This window comes from Apodemus sylvaticus, chromosome 1 (assembly GCF_947179515.1).
Source record: "Apodemus sylvaticus chromosome 1, mApoSyl1.1, whole genome shotgun sequence".
Taxonomy (NCBI): Eukaryota; Metazoa; Chordata; class Mammalia; order Rodentia; family Muridae; genus Apodemus; species Apodemus sylvaticus.
The window spans coordinates 133,249,583-133,265,606 of record NC_067472.1 but is presented as its reverse complement, the minus strand read 5'-3'; the positions used below and the strand labels follow the sequence as shown (position 1 = coordinate 133,265,606).

Below are 16,024 nucleotides of genomic sequence, written 5' to 3'. Positions count from 1 at the left end.
TTTTTTTAAATATTTTTATTTTCTATATTCTTTGTTTACATTCCAAATGATTTCCCCTTTCCCGGATCCCCCCTCCCCATATGTCTCATAAACCTTCTTCTCTCCATCCATTCTCCAGTCACCTCCCTCCTTTTTCTCTGTCCTTATATTCCCCTCCAATGCTAGATCAATCCTTTCCAGGATCAGGACCCTCTCCATACTTCTTCATGGGACTCATTTGTTATGTAATTTGTTCCTTGGGTATTCAGAGCTTCAGGGCTAATTAATATCCACTTATCAGAGATTGCATTCCATGTGTATTCTTTTGTGATTGGGTTACCTCACTTAGGATGATATTTTCCAGATCAAACCATTTGCCTAAATATTTTGTGAATTCATTGTTTCTAATTGCTGAGTAGTATTCCGTTGTGTAAATATACCACATTTTCTGTATCCATTCCTCCTTTGAGGGACATCGGGGTTCTTTCCAGCTTCTGGCTATAATAAATAAGGCTGCTATGAACATAATGGAGCATGTGTCTTTATTGCATACCGGGGAATCCTTCAGGTATATGCCCAAGAGAGGTATAACAGGGTCCTCCGGAAGTGTCATGTCCAGTTTTCTGAGGAAGCCCCAGATTGATTTCCAAAGTAGTCGTACCATCTTACAGCCCCACCAGCAGTGGAGGAGTGTTCCTCTTTCTCCACATCCTCGCCAACACCTGCTGTCTCCTGAGTTTTTGACCTTAGCCATTCTGACTGGTGTAAGGTGAAATCTCAGGGTTGTTTTGATCTGCATTTCCCTAATGACTAATGATGTTGAGCACTTCTTAAGCTGCCTTTCGGCCATCCAAATTTCTTCAGGTGAAAATTCTTTATTTAGATCTGTACCCCATTTTTAATAGGGTTATTTGGTTCCCTGGGGTCTAACTTCTTGAGTTCTTTGTATATATTGGATATTAGCCCTCTATCAGATGTAGGGTTGGTGAATATCCTTTCCCAATTTGATGGTTGCCATTTTGTCCTTTTAACAGTGTCTGTAGTCTCAATAATGTTTCCATCTTTTATTTTGAGATAAGTTCTTATTAAACTACCTAGGTTAGTCATTCTCTTGCCTCAACCTTCCTAGTAGCAGTAATTACAATATTACACTGAGGCCTGGAGAATGTTTTTGTTTTCCTCGATTATTAATAAAAAATGCATAGCTATCACTTAAAAAGAAGGTAAAATAAAAGGGAAGTAAAAGAAAAAGACAAAGATAGAAAAAGATCAGTAAGATGGCTCAGTGGTAGAGACACTGACACCAATTCCGTTGAGTAAGGTTCAGTTCCCAGGACCTACATGATAGAGGAGAGCAGACTTCTGTAAGGCATCATCTGACCACCACACGCTCTATGGCACACACAAACACACACACACACACACACACACACACACTCACTTCATTTTGAAAATGTGTGCATGTGTGTATGTGTGTGTGTGTATGTGTGTGTGTGTGTGTGTGTGTGTGAGAGAGAGAGAGAGAGAGAGAGAGAGAGAGAGAGAGAGAGAGAATCAGTCACCTAAAATCATATTTCAGAAGGAAAATTTCAGATCAGCCCAAGGTTTCAAAACCATCTCAGAACAGAACAACCCCAATAAAAGCAAGGGTCTTCAGTCCAGCGCTTCCCTTCACCAGATCCATCCACTCACATTGCCTTCCTTTCTTTCCTATCTGGTAAAAGTGACACCAGTGAATACTGCACCATACAATTATGCCACACTGCACTGTACCATACAGTACTGTACCATACTGTGCCATATTATACTGTGTTACACCTTACTGTACTGCACCATACCTTACTGTGCAGTCCCATACTGTACTTGCTATATAGTACTATATTTTACTGTACTGTACCAATTTATGTCACACTGTACAATAACATACTGTACTGTGCCAAGCTGTATTGTGCCATACTGTACTATAGCTTACTGCAATGTGCCATATACTGCAGCATACTGTGCCACACTGTACTGTATCATACTGTGCCATAGCGTACTGTACTGTGCCATACTGTACTGTGATGTACCATTGCACTGAACCATATCATATTGTGTCATTCTGTGCCATCCCATACTGCACCATACTGTACTATATCTTACTGTACCATACCAAACTGTGTCTTAATGCACTGTACCATATTGTACTGTACCTTACTGATTGTACTATACTATGTCACGCTGCAATGTACCATAGTGTACTGAACCATACTATGCTTTGCCTTCCTGTGCTATACCGTGCTATAATGTACTGTGTCATTCTGTACTGAGTCATACTACACTGTACCATACTGTATTGTACCATGCCATATTGTGCCATACCATACTGTGCCATTCCATACCATGTCATACTGCACTGGACTGTACTTACTGCACCGTACGGTACTGTGCTGTATCGTGCTGCACCATACTGTGCCACAATGCACTGTGTCATACTGCAGTATGCCATACTGAATTGCTCCATACTGTACTGTACCAAACCTGTACTGTACTGTATTGTTGCCCTTTACTCACATATGATCTCAATTTCTATTGTGAGAATAAAACTCTCTGAATGCTAATGCACGTACTGTATTTTTCCCTTGTATTTATATCAGTCCGATAAGCCACAGGCACATATTGATGTTTAATAATTATTTTTTAAAGAATAAACTGAGGATGAAGAGATAGTTAAGAGGTTAAGAGTATTTAGTATTCTTCCACAGAACTGGATTTCTGTTCCCAGAACTTAAATTGGGCAACTCATAACCACACATAACTCCATCTCTATGGAACCTGATGTTCTGTTCTGGTCTCTATAGGAATGGCACTCACATGTGCATGTCTACTCATTTACACAGAATTAAAAATAAAACACTTTTTTTGCAGTGAGTAAAAGGTGAAGCATGGAGACACATGTCTATAATCTTAGTGTGTGAGAGCAAAAAGCAGAAGGGCCAGAGATCTAAGGCTATCCTTGGCTTTGTGGCAATTTTCAGGCTAGCCTGAGTCACAAGAGACCCTGTGATCAAACCATGAAAAATTGTATTAAATAGAAGAAACAAAGTGACTGGGATGGAACTCAGGAGGGAGCACATGCTTAAGGTGCTCAACTACTTAGTTTCAATGAATAGCAATGCCCAAAACCCTTTTGTAAATCTTTAAGTGCTTATTGTTTTCCTTTTATAAGCACAAGTATTGTGACTGCATGCATATAAATGCACTATATGAATTCTTGGTGTCCAGAAATCCTAGAAGGGAGTGTCAGAACCTCTAGAACTGGAGGCCCAGATGATTGTAGCTGCCTGAAACTGAATCTAGGTTCAGCAGGTACTCTTACCAACTAAGCCATCTCTCCAGAGTCCTCAAAACCTTTTAAAATTAAAAAAAGTAATGAACCAATGGCTCAGTGGACAAGCATGTGGACTGGAGATCAGAGCCACAAAAAGCATGTGGCAGCCATGTAACTGCCTGTGATCCTAGTGCTTGGGAGGCAGGCATAGGAAGAGTCCCAGTTGGCCAGCTAGACAAGCTAGAATTAGTGAACTCCAAGGTTTAGCAACAAGTCCTGCTTCAATAGATAGCACGGAGAGAGATCAAGAAAAACTCATCGCATCAATCAACCCTGAGCTGCCAAAAGCATGGGCATGCACACGTATATGCAACTCACACACACACACACACACACACACACACAGAGAGAGAGAGAGAGAGAAAGAGAGAGAGAGAGAGAGAGAGAGAGAGATGTGAACACACAACCAGATGCATACATATAAAAATAAAAGAAATAGACAAAAGAATGAAGGGACAGAAACCAAGGAGTAGCAGCCTGGGACAGGATCCTTCCAGTTTCTGTCTGCACCCAGAGCTAGTCCTGAGCCACAGGTCTCCATACCCAAATTATTCCCGAAGAGAGCTGGTCTCCCAGGAGTACTGACTCAGACACATAGGCTTGCAGGAGGGACAAGCCACAGTCAAAGACAGCAAGAGCAGCTAACACCACAAATAACAAGATGGCGAGAGGCAAGGCTAAGAACATAAACAACAAAAATCAAGGCTGCTTGGTTTCTGTCAAAATCATCAAAACCAATTTCTCCAACCACAGGGAGCCCTCCTTACCCCAACACACCAGAAAAGCAAGTCTCTGATTTAAAATCACATCTCATGATGATGATAGAGGACTTTAAGAAGGATATAAATAACTCACTTAAAGAAATACAGGAGAACAGAGGTAAACAGTTAGAAGTCCTTAAAGAGGTAACACAAAAATCTCTTAAAGAATTACAGGAAAACACAAACAAATGGGTGAAGGAATTGAACAAAACCATGTAGGATCTAAAACTGGAAATAGAAACAATAAAGAAATCCCAAAGGGAGACAACCCTGGAGATAGAAAACCTAGGAAAGAGATCAGGAGTCATATATGCAGGAATCATCAAGAGAATACAAAAGATAGAAGAGAGAATTTCGGGTGCAGAAGATGCCATAGAAAACATTGACACAACAGTCAAAGAAAATGCAAAATGGAAAAAGCTCCTAACACAAAACATCTAGTAAAGACCAAACCTAAGGATAATAAGTATTGAAGAGAGTGAAGATTCCCAACTTACAGGGCCAGTGAATATCTTCAACAAAATTATAGAAGGAAACTTCCCTAACCTAAAGAAAGAGATATCCATGAACATACAAGAAGATAAATAACTCCAAATAGATTGGACCAGAGCAGAAATTCTTCCTATGTTGTTACAAAATAATAGTTGAAACAACAAATACAAAAAACAGAGACTATTAAAAGCAGCAAGGGAAAAAGGTCAAGTAACATAGAAAGGCAGAACTATCAGAATTACACCACACTTCTCACCAGAGACTATGAAAGCTAGAAGATCCTGGGCAGATGTTATACAGATCTGCCAGAGAGAACACAAATGCCAGCCCAATCTACTATACCCAGCAAAACTCTAAATTACTAAAGATGGAGAAACCAAGATATTCCATGACAAAACCAAATTTGCACAAAATCTTTCCACAAACCCAGCCCTACAAAGAATAGATGGAAAACTCCAACAAAAAGAGAGAAATTGTACCATAGAAAAAGCAAGAAAGTAATATCCTTCCAAAAAAACCAAAAGAAGATAGCCACACAAACATAAAAATAACATCAAAGATAACAGGAAACAATAACTATTCCTTAATATCCCCTAACATTCTGCAATAGAAAGACATAGACTTCAATAGAAAGACATAGACTTTCAATAGAAAGACATATTGAAGATACCCAGGATCTTGCTGCATACAGAAAATGCACCTCAGTGTCAAAGACAGACACTACCTCAGATTAAAGAATGGGAAAACAATTTTCCAACCAAATGGTCCCAAGAAACAAGCTGGAGTAGCCATTGTAATAGCGAATAAAATCAACTTTCTTTTTTTCTATTTCTTTTTATTGAAAAAGGAAATAAAAATATTTTATGATAAAATTGAAGATATACATGGAAAATATTTCTGACAAAATTGAAAAAATAAAAACATTAAAATTGACAATTTTCATGGAAAATTAAATGGTAGACATAAAGAACATTGCTAAATTAATTGAAAAAGGAAGCAGAAACATTTTATGATAGGATAGAAGATTTACATGGAAAATATTTCTGATAAAGTTGTAAAAAAATATAGAAAAACATGTTAAAATTGAAGATTATCATGGAAAATTACACAGATAAAATGGTAGGCATAAAAGTATTCCTAAGTTGATTGAAAGTGGAATTATAAACATTTCTGATAAAACTGAAAATTTACATGGAAAATATTCCTGATAAAATTGAAGAAATACATAGAAAAACATGTTAAAATTGAAGATTATCATGGAAAACTATACAGATAAAATGATAGGCATAAAATATTTCTAAGTTGATTAAGAGTGGAATTATAAACATTTTCTGATAAAATTGGAGATTTACATGGAAAATATCTCTGATAAAATTGATGAAATATGTAGAAAAGCACGTTAAAATTGACTCATGGAAAATTATACAGATAAAATGATAGGCATAAAATTATTTCTAAGTTGATTGAAAGTGGAATTAAAAACATTAAAATAAATTTTCAACCAAAAGTTATCAAAAAGGATAGTGAAGGACACTTCATACTGGTCAAAGGAAAAATCTACCAAGATGAGCTCTCAGTTCTGAACATCTATGCTCCAAATGCAAGGGCACCCACATTTATATAAAAAAAACTTTACTAAAGCTCAAAGCACACATTGCACCCCACACAATAATAGTGGGAGATTTCAACACCACACTGTCATCAATGGACAGATCATGGAAACACAAACTAAACAGAGACACAGTGCAACTAACAGAAGTTGTGGGCCAAATGTGTTTAAAAGATATCCACAGAACATTTTATCCTAAATCAAAAGAATATACCTTCTCAGCAACTCATGGTACCTTTTCCAAAACTGACCCTATGATCAGTCACAAATCAGACTTCAACAGATACAAGATTGAAATAATCCCATGCCTCCTAACAGAACACTGCAGATTAAGGCTGGTCTTTAATAACAACAAAAACAACAGAAAGTCCACATACACATGGAAGCTGAACAACCTCTACTCAATAATAACTTGGTCAAGGAAGAAATAATGAAAGAAATTAAAGACTTTTTAGAATTTAATAAAAATGAAGGCACAACATACCCAAACTTTTGGGACACAATGAAAGAAGTGCTACAAGGAAAACTCATAGCTCTGAGTGCCTCCAAAAAGAAACTGGAGAGAACATACAATAGCAATTTATTAGCACACCTGAAAAATCTAGAACAAAAAGAAGCAAATAAACACCCAAGAGGAGTAGATGGCAGGAAATAATCAAACTCAGGGCTGAAATCAACCAAGTAGAAACAAAAAGAACTATACAAAGAATTAGCAAAACCAGGAGCTGGTTCTCTGAGAAAATCAATAACACAGATAAACCCCTAGCCAGACTAATCAGAGGGCACAGAGACAGTATCCAAATTAACAAAATCAGAAATGAAAAGGGAGATATAACAACAGAAACTAAGGAAATTCAAAAAGTCATCATATCCTACTACAAAAGCCCATATTCAATACAACTGGAAAATCTGGATGAAATGGACAAATACCAAATACCAAATATAAATCAGCTAAACCATCTAAACAATCCCATAACCCCTAAGGAAAAAGAAGCACCCATTAAAAGTCTCCCAACCAAAAAAACAAAGTCCAGGACCAGATGGGTTTACTGCAGAATTCTATCAGACCTTTAAAGAAGACCTAATACCAATACTCTTCAAACTATTCCACAAAATAGAACAGAAGGAACACTACTCAATTCATTCTATGAAGCCACATTTACGCTGATACCCAAACCACAAAAAGACCCAGCAAAGAAAGAGAACTTAAGACCACTATCCTTCATGGATATCAGTACAAAAATACTGAATAAAATTCTCAAAACTGAATCCAAAAAAAACATCAAAACGATCATTCACCATGATCAAGTAGGCTTCATCCCAGGAATGCAGAGATGGTTCAATATACAGAAATCTATCAATGTAATGCTCTAAATAAACAAATGCAACAAAAAATGTCCATTTCATTAGATGCTGAAAAATACATTTGAAAAAATTAAACATCCCTTAATGTTAAAAGTCTTGAATAGATCAGGAATTCAAGTCCCATACCTAAACATAGTAAAAATAATATACAGCAAACCAGTGGCCAACATCAAACTAAATGGAGAGAAACTTAACGAAATCCCACAAAATCAGGGACTAGACAAGGCTGTCCTCTCTTCCTATCTATTCAATATAGTACTTGAAGTTCTAGCTAGAGCAATTGGACAACAAAAAGAGGTCAAAGGGATACAAATTGGAAAGGAAGAAGTCAAACTATCACTATTTACAGATAGTATGATAGTATACTTAAGTGACCCCAAAAATTCTACCAGAGAACTCCTGCAGCTGATAATCAACTTCAGCAAAGTGGCCATACATAAAATTAAATTAAACAAATTAGTAGTCTTTCTTTATTCATAGGATAAGTGTGCTGAGAAAGAAATTAGGGAAATGACACCCTTCACATTAGTCACAAACAATATAAAATATCTTGGTGTGACTCTAACCAAACAAGTGAAAGATCTGTATGACAAGAACTTTAAGTCTCTGAAAAAAGAAGTGGAAGAAGGCCTCAGAAGATGGAAAGATCTCTCAGGCTTGTGGATTGGCAGGATTAATATTGTAAAAATGGACATCTTGCTGAGGCAATCTAAAGATTCAATGCAATCCCCATCAAAATTCAAACACAATTTTTCATAGAATTAGAAACAGCAATTTTCAAATTCATTTGGAGTAACAACAACAAAAAAAACACAATAGCAAAAAATATTTTCAGCAATAGAAGAACTTCTGGGAGAATCACCATTCCTGACCTCAAGTTGTACTACAAAGCAATTGTGGTATAAACTGTATGAAATTGGTATAGTGACAGGCAGGTAGATCAATAGAATAGAATTGAAGACCTAGAAATGAACCCACACACCTATTGTCACTTGATCTTTGACAAAGGAGCTAAAACCACTCAGTGGAAAAAAGACAACATTTTCAACAAACGGTGCTCTTTCAATTGGTGGTCTCCATGAAGAAGAATGCAAATCTACCCAGTCTTATCTCCCTGAGCAAATCTCAAGTCCAAGTGGATCAAGGACCTCTACATAAAACCAGATACACTAAAAGTAATAGAAGAGAAAGTTGGGGGAAAGTCTTAAACACATGGGCACAGGGGAAAAGTTCCTGAACAGAACACCAATGGCTTATGCTCTAAGATTTAAAATTGACAAATGGGACCTCATAACAGCTAAAATCAAAAACTCAGGTGACAGCAGATGCTGGCAAGGATGTGGAGAAAGAGGAACACTACTTCATTGCTGGTGGGATTGCAAACTGGTACAAGCACTCTGGAAATCAGTTTGGCTGTTCCTCAGAAAACTGGACATGGTACTACCTGAGTACTTAGCTCTTACACTCCTGGGCATATACCCAGAAAATGCTCCAATATGTAATAAGGACACATGCTCCACTATGTTCATAGCAGCCATATATATAATAGCCAGGAGCTGAAAAGAAACCAGATGTCCTTCAAAAGAGGAATGGAGACAGAAAATGTGGTGCATTTACACAATTGAATACTATTCAGTTATTGAAAACAATGTCTTCATGAAATCACAGGCAAATGGACGGAACTTGAAAATATCATCCTGAGTGAGGTATCTCAGTCACAAAAGAACACACATGATACAGACTCACTGATAAGTGGACATTAGCCCCCAAAGCTCAGAATATACAAGATTCAATTCACAGACCATATGAAGCCCTAGAAGAAAGACTAAAGTGTGGATTCTTCAGTGCTTCTTAGAAGGGGGAACAAAATACTCACAGGAGGAAATATGGAGACAAAGTTCAGATCAGAGACTGAAGGAAAGGCCATCCAGAGACTGCCCCACCTTGGGATCCATTCCATACACAGTCCCTAAACCTGGATGCTGTTGTGGGATATGGAAAAGTGCTTGCTGACAGGCTGTCTCCTGAGATGCCCTTCCAGAGCCTGACAAATACAGATGCAGTTGCAAGCAGCCAACCATTGGACTGAGCATTGGTTTCCTGATGGTGGAGTTGGAGAAGGGGCTGAAGGAACTGAGGGGGTTTTCAGCCCCATGGGAAATAGAAATCTCTACTCAGGGTCTATGTGCCCGTCTCAGTTTGAGTCATACCATCTTGGTAAGCAGAGGGAAAAACTGTACCAGTTGGGCTCTCTAGACCACAACCCCATTTGCTCAACTCCTGCCTAGTGTTTGCCCTGGGAGAAGTGGAAACTGTCACAGTTCTAATAATAAGGTTGCTGGGTATTTGGTACCAGAGACACTGATGGGCATGAAACCATCATTGCCATTGCCAGAATAAACAGCAACTCCGGTTTTGGTTGGAAACAGTACAAAAACAAGTTGATGACTTAGAAATGCTAAAGTCGGTTGCAGATGAAGTGGTTTCAATTGGAAATTTTGTTCCTTGCCTTGCCTTTTCAAAAATCTACCACAGGGAACTGGGGAGATGGTTCCACAGTTAAAAGTACTGGCTGCTCTTCCAGATGACCCAGGTTTAATTCACAGCACACGTGGCAGCTCACAACTGTTTGTAGCTCCAGTTCCAGGGGATCTGACACCCTCGCACAGATATACATGCAAGCATAACACCAGTGCACATAGAAGTAAAAATAAATGAAGGTATTAAAGCTCACTATTCAATATTTAAAGTTGAGAGTGTATACCTGCATGTCCAGGGACGCTGATGCATAACTAAAAATTCTAAAAATTCTGCTGGCTTTTAAAAGCTGAATAACACTCCAGCTTCTCAAAGCATCTGTTTTTATGTACTCAGACTCCTTTGATTTTCTTGGTCATGCCTGATGGAGTTCTAATCATTTAAATAGCGTTATAGATTAAGCATAAATGTATAAGACAAGGTTTAATAGCCCAGAGACAAATCTTTTTTTTTTCAGCTAGTTTTGGAGGTTTTGGTGCTGTTATTTTGTTTATCTGGTGACAATTCTTCATAGCTCTTTATATAAGCATTTATTGCTTTTTTTCCTGATTTGTTGATAGTCTCACTAAATAGCACAAACTGTCTTCAAGTTCACAGTTCTCCTGCTACCACCAAAGATCAGTTTCAGTTTTACTGAAACACAATCATATCCACTAGTTTATATATTGTCTCCAAATCATTTTGATTACAGAATGGGATTTGAATAGCTATGACAGGCCATCTGGGGTTCAAAACTGTTTACTATCCCAGTCTTTTCAGAAATGGTTGCCTACTCCTTCTCCAAAGTCAAGGTCTAGAGCCACACAAGACACATTCCAATGTTTATCCCTGAAGTTATTAAATCTGTGTTCATAAAGACTTTCTTGTCTTGATATATATAATTGTTTTAAAGAGACAAAACCTATTTTTTTCTCCAAGATTCTATCACAGGTACCAGCAGATTGTAGACCAGAAATATGTACCTATTTGTTGAATTAATGAATTTGGTGTCTGGACAGCTGAACTCCTGGGGGGGGCATACTTATTCTTTATCTTGAATGATAAACTAGTTCATGGTAAGTTCTCAATAGCTTCATATATCTTAGGCCCTATTTGGACACTAAATGTAGAGGGTACATATGTTTTTCAGACCATTTGGGGATCAAGACAAGCCTTTGGCTCTATTATGATGAATTTCTTCTATTCCACACCATTTGTGCTCATCCTCTCTATAACTATAACAGAATCCTCTCTGCCTCAAGCCCTGATGGCTGAGGCTTGGATCTGACAGTGCTGGTCTGCTAACTGACTTGCAAGCTGGTCCTCTATCCTTCAGAGTACATCTGTGCTTCACACCGTGGTTCTTAACTGCCTACGGGGACTCTGCATGTGGGTATGCTCCAGCCCATCAGTTATCCAAGCCACATGGGCACTTAGCCATTAACTCTTAGTACAAGAGGAGCTGGGAGCAGATGCCATTGGATTTTTGGAAGACACATAAAGAAGAAATGATGGACAAGACTTCTGGCGTACCCCTTTCAAAATGTATTATGACTTGGATATGGAAGATGGTTTAATAGGAAAATAGTCTGTCACTTGAGAAAACAAGATTTATGAATCAAAGAAAGAGCTATGGATCAAAAAGACTTGAAAAAACAAGCTATGATACTAGCTATGAAAGTTTGAGTTAATAAATTAATTGATCTCCATAATACAATAACATCTTAATGGTAAAATGACTATAAAATGTATAACTTTGCAGGATGTCTAACAGTGACAAGTTATACACGTGTGCATACATATACATATATATGCTTATATGTGTATGTGTAAATATGTACATATATATATTCTCCTTAACTTTCACATACTTGATGTCACAAGGAAAATGACCTTTGGAAGTTCCTACTTACCAAGCATTCCTTTCTTGGAACTGGACAGACACATGTCTTTCTCTGCACTTGGCAGAGCAAAGCTCACCACAAACACTTCCACTCCATCAGCCATCAAGGCCAAACCCAAGACGAAAAAGAGGGTCCACTGGAAGCGCCCATGGCCACACTCATCAATGATGGTCTCGTATTGGTGAGCCAGCTGCTCCTCATCTTCCATTCTCTCAGCCATCAGGTCTGCCTGGCCCCGAAGGCCATCTGTTCTGGAGGGTGCCATCTTGTTCTGCTTAGACTTGACATCATCTGGATGAGGGATGCCTTGGTACTCTCCCTCATAGATCTCATCCTCCTCATCATGGCCTTCTGTAACATCACTCTGTGCATCTTCTTCCTGGTTCTGCTCATTGCTACGGTAGTAGCCATCACTGGGGGCATAGCCTTCATAGTTGTCCCGGTACCTATAGTCATCCATTCTTTGGTTCTGGAATTGTCTGGTAGCTGCTCAAGCTATATCTCTTGCTCTGTGGTAAATGTTCTGGCTGTTCCAATAACCATCACCTATTATATCATTGAAATGGTGAGTATGCCTATGTGACTTCTTCAATCAAAGCACCTTTTTAATTTGTTTCTCAAATCAACCAAATTCATACAAAGACAGCCTAAGTAGCCTTTTGTGCTGATGTGTGTTAAACGTCTTTGGAAAGTGTCAAACGTTGTCCTGTTCTTCTATGACCCAGAGGTTGTACAGGGAGGTTCTAAATAAAAATGGGTCCAGCTGCTCTCTTTGACAAGGTTGGGGCAGTGCTCGACAGCTCACTGCCTATGATGTTTGTCCTTCTCCTGAAGGTTATGGCCTAGGAATAGAGACAGAAAAGAGAATAGTTACAAAAGGCTGGGATTCTGACGTGATCTTTGAATTAAATGAATATATTTACTAATACCCAAACTTCATGGGTAAGGTGGAGTATATTTGGTTAGACATCTGAATTCACATACGCTAAGTGGGGATTGAATTGGTAAGGCTGGTGAATGGAACCATGGGCAGAGAAGTTCTTTGAGCTTTGAAGAACCCGGTGAAGATCAAAGATCAGATCTTATACAGGAATGCAAAAGGAAGTAGTCAAGGGATTTTCAGTACAAGGCAATTTTGTGTTATGGGTTTCCTTTGAACTTATCAAGCTTAGCCAACAGTAGAAGTATATACTATGGGTCAATTTCTATTGTGAAAATGCATGCTCTTCCAGCCTCAATATAAAGTATTTGTATCACTTTACATTTAGAAATGTAGAACACATAAATAGCTTTCTCTGGGGCCCAGCTTGCTGTTGAGATCAGCACTGTGGCTCAAAGACCTCTATGACCTTGTACTTGACTCCAATGGATAAGAATGGGAGTCAAATATGAGACTCAGAGCCATATCTCCCAGATTTTTATGGGAGCCCTGAGGCTTGGAAAGAGTCATTTCATGAGGCAATAGTACTTAATGTACAAATTATATACAAAGTATCCAGACTGCTGGTTAATATTATTTCAGGCAATATCATTTTCCTACTTCCATTCTGGAAAACCAGGAACCATTATTGTCTAGGCCCAAAGCACTGTTTTACAACCCAGGTCTAATCACAGGTTCCCTCTTTTGAATTTACCACCCAAAAGGTAGATTCCCTGCCCCAACTACCTTCTAGAAAAGCAGTTTTCAACCTGTGGATCATGACCCTTTTTGTCAAATGACCCTTTCACAGAGGTTTCCTCAAACCATCAGAAAACAAAGATATTTACATTATGATTCATAATAGTAGCAAAATTTCAGTTATAAAGTAGCAGTAAACATAATGGTTTGGACTCACTACAACATGAAGAACTGTACTGTAGGGTCCCAGCATTAGGAAGTTTGAGAACTCCTGTTCTAGAATCTCAAGTCTCACAAGAATTGAGCCATCACCAAATGACGCTTACCATGTACCCAAATGTGCATTGAAAATGAGCTACATACAGGGAACTGGAGAATGTAGGGAAAGTAAGGAAAGAAAAGGAGATGATGAGGGGAGGAGGAAAGAGGGCTCGAAGCAGGCAGGAACACTTTATCTAATGGATGAGGCAAGTGTGGCTCCAAGCAGGTTAATAACAAAAACAAGGTCTTCACAAAGGTAGGGATCACTGCAAGGGCCACAGTTCTTTATGGTCTATATCCTGAATGCTGTCCTGGGTGACTGGCACACCAGATCACACAGGAAGTTTGAAATACAGTCTCCAGAGATCTCAGAAGGGCCAATGGGACATCAGAAATCTGAGTTTTAACACAGCACCCAGGTAGCCCCGAGGTCCCACCTCAATGGGAGGCCCTCAGCAGTATAGGCTAGGCGTCTCCCTCAGCCCTTCTCTACTCCACCTGTGCCCAGGAGTCAGGTTTTTCTGTTTGAGGTAGATATTCAGATCTCTTCTCATCAGAGCTGACAGAAACCCATGCCTTTGTCTGCCAACAAATTCATAGCCATGAACCCTTACTAAGCTTCCTACCACACATGGATCCCTCGACCCTTGCCTGCTTTCAGCAGATGTTGCTTTACAATAGACCATGCACACTTGCCCTTGCAGCAGCTGCTGGACTCCCCTCCTGCCCACACTCCATATCTGAGCCCTCTGCCCCACACATGCTACCTGGTTCTCCCCACCTTCAGCCTTGGACAGACTCTAGCTCTGGGAACTATACAACTCCAATGATACAATGCATATTCTCATGGAAAGGTGATAGAAAAATACTGGCTCTCAAATGCAAATAGAGAAGAACCCAGGTAACACATTAAGAATGAGATTCTAGGACCTGTTTCCAAAAGACAGTGAACTGTAGTGTGGAAATCAGGCATGGAACTATCATTTGTCATTAGCCCCACTACCCACCTGGGGGACTCAGAACAACAGTGCAGAAGAAGCCAGGAAGAAATACTTAAAAGAATAACTCTCACTCTGCTCTTGCAAAAAATGTTCACCATCTCCAGTAAAGAAACTTCGATTGGACCAGTATCGTGTCAGATTAATATTCTAAATTGGTTTTCATTTCATGCATTTAGAAACCCTGGGAGGACAACAAATCACACACAAACAGCAGAAATGTTAGCAGAATGCTGTCACATGGAGAAGGAGTGCCAGATGCCTGAGATCTACTCCGTTATTTCTATTCTGGAGGCCCCACAAAAATGTCACGAGTCAGGAAGAAAAGATTTTCAATTCTGAAAGCATATGTGGGAAATACCACTTTGGGTAAAGACTCTGATACTTTCTCTGTGAAAAGAAAAAGGCTTTTGTGAAAACCAACCCCACTTTCCCGATCTGGTTTGAAGAACGGCTGTGAATGTCAAGTGCAGTGAAGCGAAGGGGTCTCCCTGTCAAGCGTTTTGTTGTTGTTGTTGTTGTTGTTGTTGTTGTTGTTGTTTTGTTTGTTTGTTTGTTTTTTAGTATGTCTTGACACTTGGATCTTATTGAGAAATGCTCAGTTATTCTTTTTTTAACAGAACATTTTCTGGAGAACACAACAATTACTCATTTGCAGCACTGTGAGTTACATTGCTTCCTTCACAAAAGATAAACTGAACCCTGACCCTCAGGCTCTCAGAGTGTGATCTCATTAAGAATAAAGTCTAAGACTGGAGAGGCTGAGCAGTGGTTTAGTGCTTGATGGGCAAGCAAGAGAACCTGAGTCCAGATGCCCAGGAAGCACTTGGGTAGCAGAAAATAGGAGGCTTCTTGGACTTGCTGGCCTCTAGCCTAGCTGGAAAGTTGAAATCCCACGTGAGCTCCATTTTTACTGAGAGATCTTGCTTCAACAAAGCAAGACATGTGTGTGTCAGGTGGGTAGCCAGAAAGAAGGTACCCAATGATTTTTTTCTGGCCTAGGCATTCATTCATACACACACAGAGACACAGACACAGACACACACACAAAGATAGAGAGACAGACAGACAGACAGAGACAGAGACAGAGAGAGACCAGGGTTCCACAAAAGTGATAAATAGGACATGGGGGGAGCCTAAAGTAACTGGG

The 16,024-nt window shown here is 39.1% G+C and overlaps 1 protein-coding gene across 1 annotated transcript in view; it reads right to left on the bottom strand.

Annotated features, from left to right (window-relative positions):
* Sv2b (synaptic vesicle glycoprotein 2B) overlaps window positions 1-12,833 on the bottom strand; it is a 78,964-nt gene extending 66,131 nt beyond the window's left edge. Inside the window, exon 1 of the mRNA XM_052178380.1 lies at window positions 12,007-12,833. Within this exon, the coding sequence (XP_052034340.1) occupies window positions 12,007-12,457 (451 nt within the window). The 5' untranslated portion in view covers window positions 12,458-12,833. The remainder of the gene's footprint in view (window positions 1-12,006) is intronic.
* Between the last annotated feature and the right edge of the window lie 3,191 nt (window positions 12,834-16,024).